The sequence below is a fragment of the Spea bombifrons genome, chromosome 4 (assembly GCF_027358695.1).
Source record: "Spea bombifrons isolate aSpeBom1 chromosome 4, aSpeBom1.2.pri, whole genome shotgun sequence".
Classification (NCBI taxonomy): domain Eukaryota; kingdom Metazoa; phylum Chordata; class Amphibia; order Anura; family Pelobatidae; genus Spea; species Spea bombifrons.
In genome coordinates, this window is record NC_071090.1 from 85947851 (window position 1) to 85967322 (window position 19472).

The 19472-nt window shown below is 39.1% G+C and overlaps 2 protein-coding genes across 2 annotated transcripts; both read right to left on the reverse strand.

The window, feature by feature from the left end:
• Positions 1-1674: 1674 nt before the first annotated feature.
• On the reverse strand, positions 1675-4630 carry NGRN (neugrin, neurite outgrowth associated). Its single transcript, XM_053464186.1, has 3 exons — positions 4452-4630; positions 3407-3517; positions 1675-2410 (listed from the first exon to the last, which is right to left on the reverse strand). The coding sequence occupies exons 1-3, from the start codon at positions 4619-4621 to the stop codon at positions 1780-1782; spliced, it is 912 nt and encodes a 303-aa protein (XP_053320161.1). The 5' UTR covers positions 4622-4630; the 3' UTR covers positions 1675-1779.
• Positions 4631-7014: 2384 nt separating this feature from the next.
• LOC128492417 (tubulin polyglutamylase TTLL13-like) lies at positions 7015-17897 on the reverse strand. Its single transcript, XM_053464964.1, has 15 exons — positions 17706-17897; positions 16782-17067; positions 16565-16605; positions 15945-16063; positions 15582-15712; positions 14874-15030; positions 13997-14140; positions 13091-13176; positions 12785-13010; positions 12220-12401; positions 11639-11827; positions 10510-10684; positions 9181-9396; positions 8566-8923; positions 7015-8074 (listed from the first exon to the last, which is right to left on the reverse strand). Exons 2-15 carry the CDS (start codon positions 17051-17053, stop codon positions 7839-7841), a joined length of 2532 nt encoding a protein of 843 aa, XP_053320939.1. The 5' UTR covers positions 17054-17067; positions 17706-17897; the 3' UTR covers positions 7015-7838.
• Between the last annotated feature and the right edge of the window lie 1575 nt (positions 17898-19472).

Sequence of the window (19472 nt, forward strand, 5' to 3'; positions counted from 1 at the left end):
TTGTGGAATTTTGGAGCGCCCCGTGAGGCCAGCCCGCCCGCCCCTGCCTATAACAGTGACTGTGAGTTAATGCTGTGCTAGGCTTGTGCCACAATATATGACTTACGAAGAGCAGCAGCCTATCTACCATGAGCTGGCAGGGCACCAGTTCATCCAGTTCACAGCATTGTCAGTCATTGTGTATGGTGGGAATGTGAAAGCGTGAGCAAAATAAGACAAAAAACTATGATTATTTTTACATAGCTATCTGAGATAGATTATATACTCCAGCCTCACTGTATCTAGCAATTAATATTAATATCTGCTATTAAAATCTCAATTGCTAGAAACTGGAGATCAAGGGAGACCCCTTCTTAGTCAGAAATCACCAAATAAATCATCAAGATGAAACGGAAGAAGATTTTGTTTTATACTCAAACCAGACAGTATTATCATGAGACCTGGCCTCTATGGGTGAAACGCAATAAAAGCGTATAAACCTAGACTCCCCAATGGGAAATCCACTCATGTCCCTTTTTAAATTTACACTTTATTATATTTTCACTAACTTACACTTCACTTAATGTCCTAAAATGTTACTACGGTTCCAAGATGCATTCCAAGTACATACGTTTGTATAGATATCGTAACATAGACTAGAATGGTCTTTGCCTTTTTGAGGATACTTTTGTTGCGTTTTCAACAATTAACAGTGTTTGAAAGTGAATATATTTGCATCTCTTATCACAAATTGCTCTGAAGCAAACAGAGTATTTTTGTTTATGATGTTTATCATGTTTGTCAAAACTGAATTCCTAAATATAAACAATTATTTTTTCATGACTGCCTGTTGTATTATCTTTATTTTCTTTTATTATATTAAAAAGGTAAAACACCGCCATTTATCAATGCCAAAAAAGAAATCTATTATCGTATATCATATTTAAAACCTTGTAAACTCTTTGTGGCCAATCGCATATTAGATACTTCTGCTTCCCCACTCTAATCAGCTCAATATTTAAACTTAAAATCGCCAATCAAATGACTTCTTGCTATTCCTCAGTCAACTGTTAGGCATGGAGAAGGGGACCATTGTTCATTTATAGTGGGGTGTGTGTCTTACACTTCCAATACACACACACACATATATATATGTATGTATGTACACTCAACGTTATATTCCATACATGTGTCTGTAATATTGAACTTGCCATCTGAATCTTACCACAGTAAGCAAATAAATGCATTTATAATACAAATATTCTTCACAAAATGCCCGTGCATATAAATAGCATAAGGCTGTGGGGGGGTTTTTCTACATAATTTTTATTTTTAAGACTGTTTAAGTAGACACTAGAGCACAGTACTCTAAAACCCACGTAATATGTAATGCTTGCATGAAGCCAGCGAGTCTCCGCATATATGGAAGCCAAATAACCGGACCCGGCACTCGGGTTGAGTAATAAAAAACGAAAACAGTATGAGGCCATTCACTGTCTTCCAACTCCATACGCTAGACACCAGCTTAGTTTCCTGATCTAGGCAGGCAGCCTTGTATGCATTTTTTACTTGATGGGTTTCCCAAGGGCCGTTTCCCGTGTAGGCATTAACCAATGTACTCGGCAATCTAATCCCCACAGTTGCCTGCTGTGACATGGGAAGTAAAAAGCATTTGCTGTAAAGGAAATGCATTCATAGTACTAGACCTGTGTTCCTGTATTACAGAAGGTTAAAAAAAAGTCAATTCAAAGGATGGGAATCATCCAATTTACTATGAGATGCCCTATTCCCATTTAGTGGTCAGATCCTATAAAGAAAATTGCCATCACCATCAAAAAACTCCTTTCCTTTCTGTATGACTTGCATCTGATTTTTAACACCACTTTTTGCTAACTCTTCCAACTCAGCATCGTTTAACACTTCGCCGTCCCATTCTTCATCAAGCATTCCCTGTTCCCCCTCAAAAGATGGTGCTGGGTCAGCTCCTGAATCTTCATTTAAAGTTACCTGAGTTTGAGACTGGACTGGGACGACTCCAGGCATATTGTCTTGGGCCATCTGTGTGGAGGGTTGCATGTTCCCTTTGTTTCCATGCGTAAGCGCATCCTTTATTCTCACGGTCAGAGCATTAGATTGTATTTTTTCTGCGGGAGGAATAAGACGTAGCGCCGCTTGCTCTTCATTGACCCCAGATGGCAGAACCTGCTGTGTTGGGTATTTTGCACCAGGAGCCAGCTGTAATGCACCCTTCTTAGGGGTTTGAGAGACATATCCTAAAAGTTTAGAAACTTTCAAGTCTTGTTTAACTTTACGCTTTTCAGGCACAGAAAATTTTGATCTCAACACTCTTCTGATGACATCAGGGCTGACATTAAACCCTTCAGCCAATTGAGGTACAGTCCACTCCTCAGGAAACTCTTGTTTCAGATACCTAGAGAAATAAAAAAATGATACCAATATAAACCTCATCACATACATATCTTACAACATGAATGATACTTTTAATAATTTGTCAGATTTTGTTTACAAGACTTAACATACCTTACACTAAAATTAAAACAAAAGTTAGATATGAGTGAGAATTACACGATGGATATCCAGGGCATTGCACACCCATCACTTCCCTGATATATATACTCAACTGAATTAATACCCAACATTACGTTATCAACCGCAACCAAAGCAGCACAATAATCTAATGCAGGCTTGGTTTTCCCATACGAATTTGTTCTGGGAATAGATATTCTTAAAAAATTTTATCTCTTCATTGACATCGGAATCCTTCTGTATGTCACATCCATGAAAGGCTAAGCTTTAAAACGACAAGCACCTTATCACACTTCTTAGCTCAAACTGATGTGATCCTCTGTGACTTGATGGGGTCCCTATGAGTATTATTGACATAGCATAACACTGGGGTAATATCCCCTGCATAGGGGGCACACTCACGAGTGACCCAGCCCATGGCAAGTAACTACCACTTGTGCGAGTGCCACCTGAATTAGCCGTACCTCACACAGCTAAGTACCACACTGATGCCAGCGCACACGGACACCCTGCAAGCACTGATCTTAATCTTAAACAAAGTAAAAAGAACAAGAAAAGAATTCTACTGGCAGATTTAAACAAAAAGGTCTAAAGTCAGTGAAGCTCTACTTTTTATAATGATACCTGCTCACAAACCCCTCTCCTTCCTATGTCTAATCTCTCCTGCCCAATCCACACCAACCTGAACCCTGTGTGTGTGATATATATTATATATCTATCATTCAATACACCGATATTCAGGCGTTACATCAATTCTTAATGCCAGTGCGGTTCTGTATAGCGTGCGTGTATGTCTCTAAATAGAGAAAGGCAATATTTTCTTTACATAAAAGCAGTGTTAATACACTCATAGTTGTAACATGTAAAAATAAAATTATACCTTATCTGTTCAATTGCGTTCCAGGTGAGGGTCCTTTCCAGTGGTCCGCGAGGCTCCATTTCCCTTTTCATACGTTCAAACTTAATTGCTTTTTGCTGTCTTTTCAGCGTTCTGAATACAGAAACATACAAACCAGCAAACTTACTAACAGGTAATAAGCACAAAAGGGTCCAAGCCATGAAAATACTTATGCTTACTGTTCACAGTGGGGTTGAGGAAGGGGATACACTTACATATTTTATATAAGTAAAAAATTTGTTTCTGCACACCTGTACGCAAGGTCATCACATGCACGCACACACATTTTATGTGAATAAAATAAAATATTTGCACACTACTCAACACAAGCACAGCAGCGCACCATCACAAGCTCATTAAATACACACATATAATATTTATTTGCACACATTAGCAATTCTAGTGCTGGACTAGCAGCTGTCCAGAGCTTCTCCCGCTGCATGAAGGCACCAAGTGGGGGAGAAGTGGGGGAGAAGTGTGGGAGAGCCGCAAGCCCAGCTCTGTAGGGGTTAACGTGCGCCCGCAGCCTCTGCCAATGCCTCCATGCTGGGTCGGGCTGGTAATATGTCACTGCGCTCCTCTCCCACATGCTACTGTCATGCAGCAGGAGAAGAGTGGGACAGCAGCCAGCCACGGCACTGAAGGAGTTAATATTAGGAATTGGGATAGTTTGTTAGGCATTACGGAACTGGATGCAGGTGCGCCATAGCCAGAGGCTGCAGGCAAGGGTTAACCTCTTCAGTGCCAGGTCAGCGGCTGCTGTCCTGCATTAAAGGGGTTAATGTGCGCAAGCATTTTTCTTTACTTACATAAAATATATGCCTGAATGTAATCCAAGTATTAGACAAGCTTGGAAAAGAAGCGTAAGCAACCCCACCTTTAATCCATTTCCATACAACTCTAGGCTTCACAAGGGCTTTACCATTACACATTATCTTACCACAAACAAACACACAATAACAATAATAATCATCAGGTCTCTTTAGAGGGATAAATATAGCCGAATTAGGTGCTTATTGGCCTCTACCTTCGTATTTCTTGAAGATCATCTTCCTCTGAGTTGAAGCTGACTTCGGATTTGGGGTCATCAGACGAGTACAAGCGGACATTTATATTAATGCTCCGTATGGAGAGCACAGAGAGCTGAGTAGTTAATGTTCGGAGCCGCCGCAAGCACGCTGAACAGGCAGCTGCCATGACTGCTCGGTCGCTTCAGCTCGATTGGTCGAGCCTTAATCTTTTCCTGTGACTTGTCCGACTAACTCCGTCATCGATTAACAGTCCTACAGTTTGTTAGTCTGGATCAGGGCTGTTTTGAAGTTTAAAAAAGAAAACCCAGCAATTTCTGTTCAACAATAATGTTTCTCTTTCTCTATTAGTGTTACCACATACATTGTGTATTGGTTTTTTTATAGGACAAGCAAGGCCCTCATTAGAAAGCATACTCGAATATGTGAGACATTAATATGTATGGATACAACTTAAAAATAAAAAATCAAACAAATAAAAACACTAAACATTTCTTCACAGTTTTGCACACACACGGATATATATATATATATATATATATGATTTTTTTCTCATTTTTATCTAATTGATTTATTTTAGAGCTTTTTTTCAATGTAAATATATATATACATTTTTTAAACAAACATTTTAAATAAATTCTTTAAATGTGTTACTATTTTCCTATTAAGTTGCCCTTTAGTGATCCATTTTTGGACAACACACAACAATAAATGATTAATATCGGTGATAAATTAGACAGGACACCGTGCAATGTGCGCACTCCACACAGTGTCTTTTAGTTGCTAAAGCAACTATTATATTAATTGATAAATATTGGGTACTAATTTGACTGTGTTTGCACGCAGTGTGACCATGTTTTAGTTCTTGAAACTCCTGAGTAGAGTTTATTAAGACAGTTGCCCATATACGCTACCAGCAAGACTTGAAAAATTGAATATTGAAAAATTGAAAAACTAAATATTGGTGGCAAATTAGACAGAACAGAAGATGTGCAGGCACTGTCAGATGACAGCAGAGGATCCATGTGTTGGCCAGAAGAAAGTAAGAAGAGGAAAGGTCAGCCCTTGAAGCAGAAGTAAAAAAGGATACTGTCATTGATAATGTCAGTGACATGGATTAGATTTTGAGCCAGAGGAGAAGTCAAGCGACATCTTCCAGCAGGATAACTACATTATTATTATTATTATTATTATCTTTTATTTCTATAGTGCCAACTTTATCACTTGTTCTACTACATGTACCGGCACCACTACCACCAGCTCCGGGAAATGTTGTCCCGCATGAAGGGGCTGGATGTGCCTATCTGCCAGTGCCAGCCTGGGCCACATGCTTTAACGCTGCTGCTACTCTATCTGGGCGTGCAAGTGGCAGATGAGGTTCAATATAGAGAAATGCAAAGTTATGCATTATGGTAAAAATAATAAAGATGCAACCTATTCTTTAAATGGAATATCCTTGGGGGAAACTACCAATGAGAAGGATTTAGGAATAACGGTTGACAACAGACTTGACAACAGTGCGCAATGCCAGCAAGCAGCTGCGAGGGCCAATAAGGTTTTGGCATGCATAAAAAGAGGTATTGATTCAATGGAGGAGGATATTATCTTGCCTCTTTACAGGTCATTGGTAAGACCTCACCTTGAATATGCGGTACAATTCTGGGCACCGGTCCTTAAAAAGGACATTATGGAATTAGAAAAAGTGCAAAGGAGGGCTACGAAATTAATAAGGGGATTGGGAGATAGTAGTTATGAAGAGAGACTAAAAAAGTTAAAATTATATACACTGGAAAAACAGCGCCTCAGAGGGGATATGATAACATTATACAAATATATGCAGGGCCAATATAAAGAGCTCTTCAGTGACCTGTTCATAACAGAAATATACAAAGAACAAGAGGTCACCCTCTGAGACTGGAAGAGCGCAGGTTTCATAGACGACAAAGGAAGGGATTCTTCACAGTGAGGACAATTAAGGTATGGAATTCACTTCCAAGGGAGGTAGTGTTATCCAATACATTAGATACCTTCAAAAGGGACCTCGATATTTTCTTAGAAAGACACGATATACAGGGATATAAATAGAATAATATTAATATTTTAGAGCTTCTTGATCCAAGGAGAAATCCGATTGCCTCTTGGAGTCAAGAAGGAATTTTTTCCCCTGATGGCAGAATTCGAAGTAGCTTAATTAGGGTTTTTTTGCCTTCTTTTGGATCAAGAATAGAAAGGTTAGGTAGAAAGATTGAACTTGATGGACTTAGGTCTTTTTTCAACCTTATGAACTATGTAACTATGAACTATGTAACTATCTCTGTGCTCTGTGGTTTCTAATATCGGGGAAATACAACCCTGTGCCAAGTAGCTAGATGTCTCTAGATAGTCTTGAAAGCTTGCAATCTATTATATGTCAGTTAGCCAATAAAAGTATAATTTTACCAAGTAAGTTAATGCTCATGCTTTCATCTGATTAGGTTCCAGGAAATGGGATATTACGTGAAATTACTATATATTGGTTGAGGCTGATTCTACATATAGATGAAAGAGTAATGTTCTCAAACACATACCATCTTTAATCAGCTTTATTAACAGTATAATGTATATGCAGTACACTGAAGAGCACAACGCAGTTGACCAAATTGCACTGCTTTATATAGCAGTTAAATGTGACATTTGTGTAGATTTGTCCATAAAAACAATAAAATACATATAAATAAGGCAACTTTTCTAATTGCTCAGCTGCTAGGCTGGGCTTACCTTCCCCTTCCACGGCTCATGGTGGAAAGTAAGGTGTGGGGGTGGCAATAGGGACCTTTATTGCTACTTATTATTTAAGGCATTTTCTTTAAGGACATGGGATTATGAATAGAAGTAAAGGGTTTACACTATAAGAGAACTGGCTAACACTTCACTTATCTATCTACGGTGGCCTCCCTGCTTCATCACAATGGTATTTGCAGTCAATTATATTTCCATAATAACACTTGCTTAGAATTTTGATGTTTGCAACAAAAACTGCTAGTGGCATTGTGTAGAAAAAAATCTAAACTATTTGGCTGTGAAACAAACTGTGTAGCACAACATATCAATACAATTATAATACTTTAGCCAGATATTTTCCTTTAAGACAACCCTAGAGATGTGTCTGGCCTGTGCAGCTATTATATCATTATTCTTAGATTTAAAGAGTGCAAGATACAAGTCCCATTATTTCAATATGAACATTGAACTCCCAGATTATGTTTTCCAAAGCAAATTGTGTCCTGGTTGAGGCTGGCACTTACCCAGGTCTCTCCTAAAACAGAAACACAATTTTTGTACCATGCGTGAAGAATTTGTTTCAAGCGGCCACTCTGGAATGGCCAAGGTTCCATTGAATCATTGAACTACCAATTTGTTTTCAAGTTAAAGACACCCGCAGTCTGTTGCTTCAAATGATGTGTGCGTTGTGCAGTTGGGGCAGAAGATGACGCAATAACTAAAGATCGATTTACAAGTTGAGTTCCGCAAACAGTAGGAAGAGAGAAACCACTTCCAGGCACGTTAGGACATCTTGCACCATGGGGAATAGTGTTCAGAGAGCCAGAAGAAATGCCAGATGGTTTCTTGCATCTTGTTCCTTCTGAGGAAAAGAAAGACTGTAAAATCCATACAAGGCACTAATTAATATATAAAACCAAGCCAAATTCTGGTTTACGATACATGAATGTATGTAGAAGGAATTACTACATTTTCATGTTGTACTGTTTACACCTCATATAAACAAGGGGTTAAAATAATTTTGAAATTAGGTAGAAAACTTTGTAAGGAGCCTGGTCTGACCTAAGGATAGATTACCCATAATTTGCCAGGATGTTTATAGCTTGTTCCTTTGAGTGGAGCCTAAGAGTGGGTTTAACTTCAGCTAAATTCATCTTTGATAAACAATGCCTCATGTCTAATTATTGTGGAAAGAGATTAAAAGATCAGTATGGCATTCTAAACAGCATGTGTGCAAGTTCTTCAAGGAAGAATATTTATAGTCTCCAGTGTACTCAAGAAATAACCTGATTATGTAAGTGAATGGATATTATTCCAACCCATAGATCTCTATACATTTATATATATTCTCACTCTGTTCAGCCTTGTTTTTGGCACTGGAGAGCCTCCTCTGACAGCCACCCGATGGAGGTTTTGAAATTGAAACTGGCTCACAGAAAGCAGCAGTTGCCCATACATTTTGGCTCCCATTCAACATCGTGGCTTTTTGGTGTGCGTATCTCCCGGTAGAATACTGTGCTGATGGAGGTTCTCCTTCTCCTGACCGCAAGAATCTTGGGAAATATGGCAAATTCCTATGTGACTGATGGCTGCCTGTGGCCTGCGCAGTGGCGTGTGATGCTGTGTCTCTTGATCCCAAATTAGGCATAGGAAGAACGGGTGTTACACCGTCTATTTCTTGACACATTATCAATGGGCGAGTTATGCGTGGCTGTCAGAAAACAACAAGTTATCACTGGTATCACATTATATTTACTGTCAAATATTAACTATAAAGAATTGACAATCATTTACACACAAGAGAATTGTGTCTCTATGATCTGAAAAGGAGCCTGAAGCCATGAGGAACAACGTCCAAAATATTCGCACATTGGCATGAATGGTTAAAGGCATGTGTTATCAAGTTTTCACCATTGACCTCATAAAACTACATCTTTTTGCAGACAAAATGAGTAAAATGGCACATACTTGGCTAGCTGGTTGCTTTGTTTCAGTTTGAAGCAGAGAGTAGTCAGATTCCTGGAGGTCACCAGCTCTGGGACCTGCAGCACTAAGAAGCTTATGTACAAGATCCACGATGCCCATGCCACTGATTAGCTTCTCTCTCTGCTGAAGACCCCGCAATCTCTCCAGTTCTTCTTGTTCGTCAATGTCAGTTGGTTTCATGGAATCAATTTTGTTTTCCTACAACATCCAATGTTAATATATTGTACTATTCTACATCCCCACACCAAATAGCCCATGTTCTCACCACATGCTTTAACAAATGCATATTTATCTTGTATTGTACATTAGATCAGGGAGGACATCAGGGAGTACAACTGGTCTCACCTAATACAGCCAGGAGGCCAGGTCCCCTGCTTATTTGCAGGGGTGCACTAAAGCATTACATGACCCTGCAGTAGTAGAGAAGCAGAGACAGGTCTCTACAAGGTAAGAGGGAGAGGGGAAGTAGTGTGTGTGTGTGTGTGTACTGTACTGTAGTGTTAGAATCAGTATGTATATAGTCTAAAGTTAGTAGCACCTGGTGGCATTATTTCTCTGAAGCCCCCATAACTAACACACATTCATACTAACACGCAAACTCACTCTGACATTGTACATGTACATACACACACCCTCTTGCTCTCATAAGGTGTTCTTAAGGAAGTATCATAAGTCAGGGTGGAATGTAGGTGGGGAAAGTGCAGGCTGATGGCAGGGCACTGGGGCCCAGGCTATATGTCTGTAGTGGGCCCCAGGATTTTTGATGGTCCTGTGTTAGGTACCTTGCACATCTTGTTATACCCCCTTTGGGGTGATTTAACTATATATATATATACCGTATTTATCGGCGTATAACACGCACTTTTTTTTAACTACAATATGAAGTTGAAACCCTACCTGCGTGTTATACGCCGATAAATCCTAGAGCTGCACAATTGTCCCCTGCACAGCTCTCTCTCTCTCTCTCTCTCTCTCTCTCTTCAATTCAACTCTCTTCAATTCAACTCCAGCTTCAATTATAGTCACTTATAATACATTAGCGTTTGAGGTAAGAAAAAAACAGTCGTTTGGCCAATTGTATACTATTTAGGTATCTAATCAGCCGACATGGTGTTTACTGTAGTGCATAAAGAAGTCAGTGAGCTGAAATGTTCTGCAGCTTCCCTGTGTAGTCAATAGAGTACACCATAAGGCTTTCTAAACATACCATTTATATACTGAGCTTTCAATGTGAAAAAATAACTGGATGTGCATAACAGCCCCTGAACAATTCAGACATTGTAGTCATTAAACACCCATTGACCTTCTTACCTTTTTTTCCATATTCCTATTGCTAATAGACGGAGGACGAGTTGGAGGCCTCTTAGTTACTTTAAACGTGGCAGGCTTTTCACCTGCTGATTCTCCTTGCATACTGTCCTTATTCTCTCTCTTCTTCCCAGTACCCTTTTGCTCTTTTTTCAGCCGAAGCTCCTCCAACTGCTGCCTGCAATGAAAATAAAATCAAAGTTCTTGTGATAAATACATGGAATCATGAGGATGATGGTTTTAGCTTGCTAGAGTCTGATTATTTTGGAGGACCATTCATGATCACTTTGACCAAACATAACTGGTTCCACAAAACTTCTTAATGTTGTTCTAGGTGGACAACAACAAAAAAATGTGGCAGACTACTTATAAAGACCGGTTACTATTTTTATAGAATAGAAGATCTGCAGGTAAAATAAAATATGATCAAAATCATACCCAGTGCTTATGAATATTTGACATTTTACAACAATGTGAACAGAAACATTTGTTAGTGATTCCTTAACTATATATCGTTTTTTTTCACTAATGAAATGGTGTCTTGTGGATGCTGCATTTTCTTTGAGTTTTAGCCGCAATGTATTTTGGCAAGCACTGCTCTAAGCCTGATCCATCTGGCTTCTACACTCAGATTTACCGTGGCACCATCCTTAAAATCTCTTACGACATGCAGCCCTAGCATGCTATGAAGCTTGACGCAGTCCTCCATGGTGTAAATGGGATGTCTGGAGAGATCTTCCTTGCAACAGTCCATTGAGCAGCAAGAGATCTGCCCTTGGTCTTGTAGCAGAGGGGCTGACACATCCCAGATTTGCTGTCCTAGATGACCCAGCCATAAATTGACACTGGGCTTTAGGTCAAAGGTCAGTAGGATAAAAGGGTGGATTACCATACCTGGGAACTTTTTGGCTCCGGCTACACGGAGTGCCCCCTTTGTGGGATTTGGTTAGGCGGTCACGCTGATTTAGGTGGGTGGTCTCACTTCACCCAGAGTGTTCCAGAGAGTTCCCAGTTATGGTGATTACGAGTATGAAGAAGCGTTGATATTTATCACATTAAAGACAGCTGCTGTCAAATGAAACAGGCCAATAAAATTTAAGCGTACCCACTGTATATGTACTGAGAAACTGACCTAGCACACTCCTCTCTTGCCTTTGACGCAGCAGTTTCCTGAAACAAAGAGCCACTGTGTTTGAAGAACTTTTCATACTGCTCCGTTCCGTCACTGGGGTAGATACGGCGGTAGCCTCCAAGATGACAGTCTTCATATTTTTCGACCTGCTCCAGCCATTCAGCCTGGGTGTTTTCCAACTGCTCACGTCTAGGTTTACAAAACACATATAAATAGATAGCTTTATAATTTATACACATATATATTTTATAGATATATTTATATTTTGTACACATAAAATATGTCTGCTTCCTCTCATTATTTTGTAGTATTCACATGCGCGGGTCATTTATACGACACAGAATAAAATGATCAGAAATATTCTTCCAAACCTAATCTACATTTCCCTACACCTTTGGTGTGCTGTGACCTCCTTTATATGTATAACACAAATTCACTCATTGTTATTGTTGTGAGTTTAAGTACATCAGACCACAATTTACTAGGGAGTTGAACCATTACTCCCTAGAATCTCCAAACGTGGTAACAATAATGAATTGTTGCTTCTTATGAATATGAAAGAGAATGACTTCAAGCTGAACCTTGCTTCTTTTGGTAGGATGCGCTGAAGTAAACGTTCTTTGACTTTGCGCTTGTCTTCCTCAAGAACTTTTCTTTTGTCGCACGCACGGAGGTTGATTAAATTAAGGGTGTCTTGCAGGAGCGCATCCTTGACTTCTCGGTCTAAACGCGAGTCAGTGGTAAAACTTGGGGAGTGATTCACCTGCGCATGAACAGAAATGACTGATAAGCTTGACACACTAAGCTTGAAACACTTAGTCTAGCGTAGAAAGAACTTAACTATAATGTTAGGTGTTTAAGGAGCTTCAAATCCAATCTACTGCACAGTTAAAGGTATGTTATGGCTTCACAGTGTCATAAGGCATCAGCTATAATTTAATCACAACTATAGAAAATGACTATAGAGACAGAAAAGCAAAAAACATAATAAGGATGTATAAAAGTGTCAAAAAGTAGATGGGGAGGATCGTTACTCTATAAGTATAGTCAGCTCAGCCCAGCCAGTTCTGGTTATTTGTACAGAGCAGATCAGTAAACTAAGATTACAATGAATCAAAACAAGTGTTACAAATTGAAAATTGTTACTTCTAGTAGCCATGGCTTCAACTTTTTATCCAGAATGATGTCAAATCCAAGGACCTCGAAGCATGCGCTACCAGCAACATGGCTTGGGAAGCAAGTCTGATAATTGTGCTTCAGGATAGGATGGGCAGAAATCAGGGTCTTGATGACCACATCCTCAATATCTCCCCAGAGCTTTACAGTATCGTAGCCATGATTTTCCAGCCAGCTGTTTAGTGTTGAAATTTTCCTGTTGAAGAAACAAAACAAAAATGTACCAGAATAAAAATATATACAAAAACCAGAAATAAGATTTGCTTGCACTCAGACCTTTTACTTCCAGTCATATCATCTCTAATAAAGTTTTCATTGTGTTTGTTGATTGCATAATTAGTCAGATGCATACAAACATCATCCTAGAAAAAAGAAAATATTGTTATTATAAGTATGCCATGAACTGTACAGTTATACACAGGAGTCTCCAGGTCAGTTTCCTTTTTCTCAAGTAAACAAATTAAGCCACCCCATTCGTCTCTCACTCCCAACACCATCCCTCCAACAACTAGCTCTTCCATCCCCATATTGCTAACCCTAATCCTACGCAAGGCTAGCCCTGACCCCACACACAGGGCGCCATGGCAACAGGGGCGCCTGCCCGGGACTTAAATTAAAGTATCGTTTTTTTGTTTTGTTTTGTTTTTTTAACTTTATTTAACATCCTCCATATTAAATAAAGTTGTTTTAACTTTATTTAACATGGAGGATGTTAAATAAAGTTAAAACAAACAAAAAAAACGATGTTTCAATTTAAGTCCCAGGCAGGGGCGCTGAACGGTCGCTCGTGAAGTTTTCAGCGACCGCTTGGCGCCCCTCACTCTCCGTGACTCTGTCTGCACAGGGCACCAGAACACAGTGGCTAATCAAGGAGACATATCTCCAGGAAGCCTACATGAAGAATACATAAAGTAAATACAAATTATTGCAGTAAACTGTGACAGCCATGCTTACGGTTAATATTAAAATTCCTATATTAACATCAGTCCTCACTCATATGTTTTAGACAAAACTGTCACATAACTAAACATAGAGCTGAAATACTTTTATACTGCGGTGTCCGTTTACGTAAACTGAGGTGAAGTAAGAAATCAGTAGCTTTGCACAGATTTGTATAATTTAATCATTTCTGGTTACTTCTTTTACAATCAAGATACATTAATCTCCATTAAAGATACTCACCAGGTTCGCGTGGCTGGGTTCGGTATAATTCATTGTTGCAAAGCGTACAAGACCCTCATTATAGATAAAAATGCGCAGGGGGTCACAAGATGTGACAAGGACATATATCCGCAGATCAAATTTAAATCCATCGATGAGGAACGGCTGTGCGATTAAAGCAAATATAAATGAGTAGAATTCATGCATTGCATACAATGACCATCAGAGTGTGCTAATCCCAATCTATGGTACATATATTTATAGAACATTTAGTGTTACTATTCAGAATACTTACTTAAAGGTAAGTATTTGCACTAGTTGGTCACAATCATTGCCACATTATTTCTTATTTGTACATATACTGCCAGCAGAAACAGAATTTGACGGCAGATAACCATTTGACTCATTTAGTCTGTCTTTGGCCTCAGGACAGCTTTATGCCTATTCCTCACTGTATAAGCCTCTACCAATTGTGTTGGGTGATTATTCCACTTGGCTACCACCCTCTCAATAATGTAAAACTCCATTACACTACTTCTCTCTGACTCTCTAGTTTCAGTTCTCCTCCTTTGAAATAAACTCATGTATTTCCTGATAATGGTAGCCTGCAAACCATCCACCATGGGATGGGATCTCCAGAACTGTACACAATACTCTAGATGAGGTCTCACCAGAGATCTCCAAAGAAGCAGAACCACCTACCTCTTCCTGCTACTATCGCCTCTCGCCATACAACCCAGCACCCTGCTTGCTTTGCCCAATTCTTTATTCCATTGCATGCTTACCTTTAAGTCCTCAGGACTAACTATTCAGTGCATGTTTGGCGGGTTAAATGTTCTGAACACTTATGAGGCCTGTTGAATGTTTAAAGATAGCATTGAATAAAAAGCCCAGTTACCTTGGAAATATACTGCTGACAGATCATGTGATCACCATGTTTAATGTCCTTCATATTACGTGACAAGAAAATACCCCTGCCTTGGCAGCCCGTGTCTGGTTTACAGATATAGGTCTTGTTTTTTTTGGTGCGACAGTAGGCCTGGAAATCTCCATAACTGCAGGATAAAGAAATACATTTCAGAAGCATAAGGGGAAAAGTTGATATGACTGGTACTAAAGAAAGGTATTTATTTAATTTATTTGCTAACATGGTTTCAGGTCAGGAATACCCAAAATGTATAATGACAACTTCCACGATGCTCAACCAACCACAGACTCAATCCATTCTTTTTGTGATACTGGTTAACCATCACAGGATTTGTTGGATAATTGAAACCACTTATAGTCCACTAATGATAATGGGGCTCCAAATGTCCAATATTTAATGCAGTTAAATGTACTTCAATAATATGTGTATTTAAATAAATATATTTTGTATTTTCTTTGAATATACAGGCCGTGTATGTAATTTAATCAAACATGCTTTATATTTTGAATATAATATTTAGAAAATGTTTTTCACAGTGCAAAGGTGATCTGGATGGTTTACTACTGATCGAAAAACATATATATGAGTTAATATCTAAAGAAGAAGAGACAAACTGCTATCTGGATTAAGTAAAAAAAAAAAATCCAAGGACACCATATCAATTGCTTAGAGACTCACTCCGCAGGCAGACACCACGTCCGGGGAAAGATGTTATATTCCTTGGGGAACAGCTTTAACAGGCGGTTCATGTTCCTGGCCAGTAAGTCCTTCCTGCATATCTCATTCATTCCTGGAAAGTGGTTGATTTTCTGTAAATAGAAATGTATAGAAAAGCAGAGTTAAAAATGTCTCCTTATTTTATCTAATATATTATTGAATTTAAGGATAATATGAAGCACTTTACACTAAATTGGGATTCTTCAACAATTAAAAAAAATACATAGGACCTTCAGATTTGACCTTTGTATTACTACACGTCAACCATTATGTCCTGAAACCCCTAGATCTATCTACAGCCCCGAATAGAAATCTGGTTTTAACCTGAAATCTTTTCATGTCCATGACCCGTTCCAAAGACACAGAGGTGTCTGTCCAGTAAACTGTCCATTCTTCACCATCCCCGACCTCCTTAAGGCCACAAACTCGCACAGCTCGACGCACTGAAATACAATATGTGTTCACAAATATGTGTGTGTGTGAAAAGTGTTTTTTCACATTGATAGGATAGTTAGATGGTACAGACATATTCCATGGTCAGCTACTGTCATATATGAAGAACCAATTATATGACTATAGAACATAGAACATTTTTCTCTCTCTAAATATTAGGGCAACAATTTATATGACATTAAAAGGTTATGTTTATGCGCACATTGCACAATTTGTATTTGTCAACAGTTCTTTTAACTTGTTGTAATGGTGAGTACTTTAAAATTCATTCTTCCAAAACTGGAGGCGAGTATATATCCTGCAAGGTATTAAGGTGGGGCAAATGCATAATCCCCCATACATTTGCAAAATGGACCACAAGAAAACATAAAGGACCACACGGGTCTCATATGCATTAAAATACACATGATGGCTGGAGTGTCCCTTTAGCACACTACAAGTTAACTTATTGTCATGCAAAAGGGGAATTGATCAGTAAAGACTATGCTTACCACTTTCATATTTGCAGTTGGTTAAATTAATTCCAATTAGCCTAAAAAACAAGAGAGGAAAATGTATCAGTCACTCTAGCATTAAAATGTCATAAAATTCACTTTGCTATCAAGTTAACTATCTGTAAAAAGATAAAGGATGTAATAATCAAATATAAACAGAAGGAGTAAATCACCAGATGAAAGGAAAAGGTAGTATTGCAGAAATGACGCAAACCTTCGTTTTTTCTTCTTTTTCTTTACGGGCGCTTCATCTGCTGTTAATGACAAATTCAAATCAATTCCTCCGAAGCCTCCGATTTCACTGTGAGAATTCGGAGCTTCTTCTACAACCTCAGCTGTTTCCGCGAGAGGGTCACCCAGTGCAGTCAAAGTTAATTCTACACTTTCAGTATCAGAGCCATTAAACGTTGCCTGTTCCTCGCGGTCTTCATCTTCGTCTCCAGATTCATTATCTGATTGGCCGCACACATCCGAATGAACCTTCATTTCAATTGGTTACGCTAAACCATGATATAAAACAAGAAAGTTACAATGTGTAATAATGTAAAAAGCAAATGTGTCATAAATGTTTGTTTAATTAGTTTTATTATGGGGTTATCCAGTATTGTAAACAAAAGCTTCCTGTCTAGGTGATGTAATTTGCTTTTCTATTATTTAAAAATCAAAAAAATAAATTATATATATATATATATATATATATATATATATATATATATAATGGAGCAAATGGTATAAAAATAAACACAAATTAAGATGAGAGGAGGACCACATGCGTAGCAGATAACTAATAACAATCGTCCTGCAGTATAGTTATAATTACAGTGCGCTGTTCTGGACACTTGGCTTGGTTTCCAAGCTGGTGTTTCTGGGTGTAAATCTCAGAATAAGTCAATGTTCACCCAAAGGGAACATTCCGTCTTCTCTCTCAGTAACAGAGTGACAGAAACTCCTGATCCCCCATATACTCACTGTTCAGCCTCACAAAAGGTAGGAGACAACAATCGACCGGTTACCATGGATATGGCTGCAGCCGAAACAGAGGTGGGCAAGGGACGTCACAGTGAGGAGAGGTGAGAGATGATGAGATAAACACATCGGTGCTGGCAGAGTAAGTCAGATGAAAGAAAGTATTTGTTACCTGCTCATGTGGAATTCAGTGGTGCTCTTCCACCTACGGGGGCTCATAAAATATCATCAGATAAATGCTGCCTCAGCTAAGGAAAGTAGTTTATTTTACTACTTCATTCTCCCAGTCACTAAAAAACGGTGTTTAAAAAGTTTGTTGAGATACTACAGTTGCCTAGCAACAACATGCCATTCCTCCAAAGCCCTCCCCTACGTATTACATCACAACAACCACTCCTACCTGTAGTTTCATGCTGGTGGACAAGGAACAGCATGACCATCAGATCCTCATACACAATGATGGCCAGAGGAAGCAGCCTCCCAGATGGAGCAATTTTATTTCCAACACGGATGTATTAAACACATGCAAAGCAACGCACCTCATTACAAGCGCACCAGCACACCACACCTCATCACAAGCATAGTAACACACCTGAATGCAAGCACAGACATTTACCACATCACAAGCACAGCAGCACATCTCACCACAAGCACAGCAGCACACCTCAACACAAGCACAGCAGCACACCTCATCAAAAGCATCAGCACATCTAAACACGAGCACAGCAACACACCTAAAATCAAGCAACACACTTAAACACAAACACAACTGCAAACCACTTCACAAGCACAGCAACACGCCTTATTACAAGCAGAACAGTCCACTTAAACACAGGCACAGTAGCACACCCCATCACAAGCTATACAATTCTCCACAATCACAGAGATACAACACATCACAAGAACACTACATACACAAACATATTGCATGTAAATTTAAAAATGTATTTGGACACATTAACCCCTGGATGACAGTATTTCTGACCTTGCTCCTCTCCCACTTTCTGCTGTCAGGCAGCGGCAGAAGCGCAGGACAGCTGCTGGTCCGAGATTGAAGGTGTTCACATGCTCCTGGAGCCCTGGAAATAATTGAGTACCAGCCCTATATTTCATGGCAACATTTTTGGGCACACTGCACAAGTCAGGTTCAGGCCCCAATATCTCTTCTTTAAAATAGGGACAAATCCTGCATTTTAAAGTATATTTAAAAAACACATTAGTCTTGAACATGTTAATATCACTGTGGCCCATGACATCATGTAACGGTCTGGGAGCAACTGAGAGAGCACCAGTATAGTTTGTATCATGCAAAAAAACATCTTAAGTATGAAATGGAGTGGTGTTTGTATGTATATGTAAATGTATGGAGTAAGAGTGGCTCTGTGTGTGTATATGCGTGTTGGAAGACTGTGTGTATGCATGTATGTGCAAAGTGTTAGTGGATATGTGTGTATGTACAGTATGTATGTATATGGTGTTAGAGTGGCTGTATGTATGTGTTAGTGTAGAGCTGCCCCTGACCATCAACATATCCAAACATCCTAATTCATACCCAAACACAACCATTATTCCCCAGCCACCATATTCATAGCCCCATCACCATATTTCTCTCCACTATCATTTCTATCTCGTAAAATTATCACCCCCTATTATACCAGAATCATCCCCCTCTATTGCCATGCTTCTTAACATCCTTTATTTTCCCACCATCTTAATACCCTTCTATTAGCATGCCCCTTTATATTTATACAATATTTAATAATCATTTTCATTAATTCATACAATTTAACACAGGGGTGTAACTAAAAATCAGAGCCCCGGTGCGAAAATTGGACTGGGGCCCCCTGACTTCATAAGCAACATGTCCCACAGTATCTTTTTCCCAAACAACTGTGAGTGCCCCAAAACAACTTATCAGTGCCATCTTTGCCCCCAAACA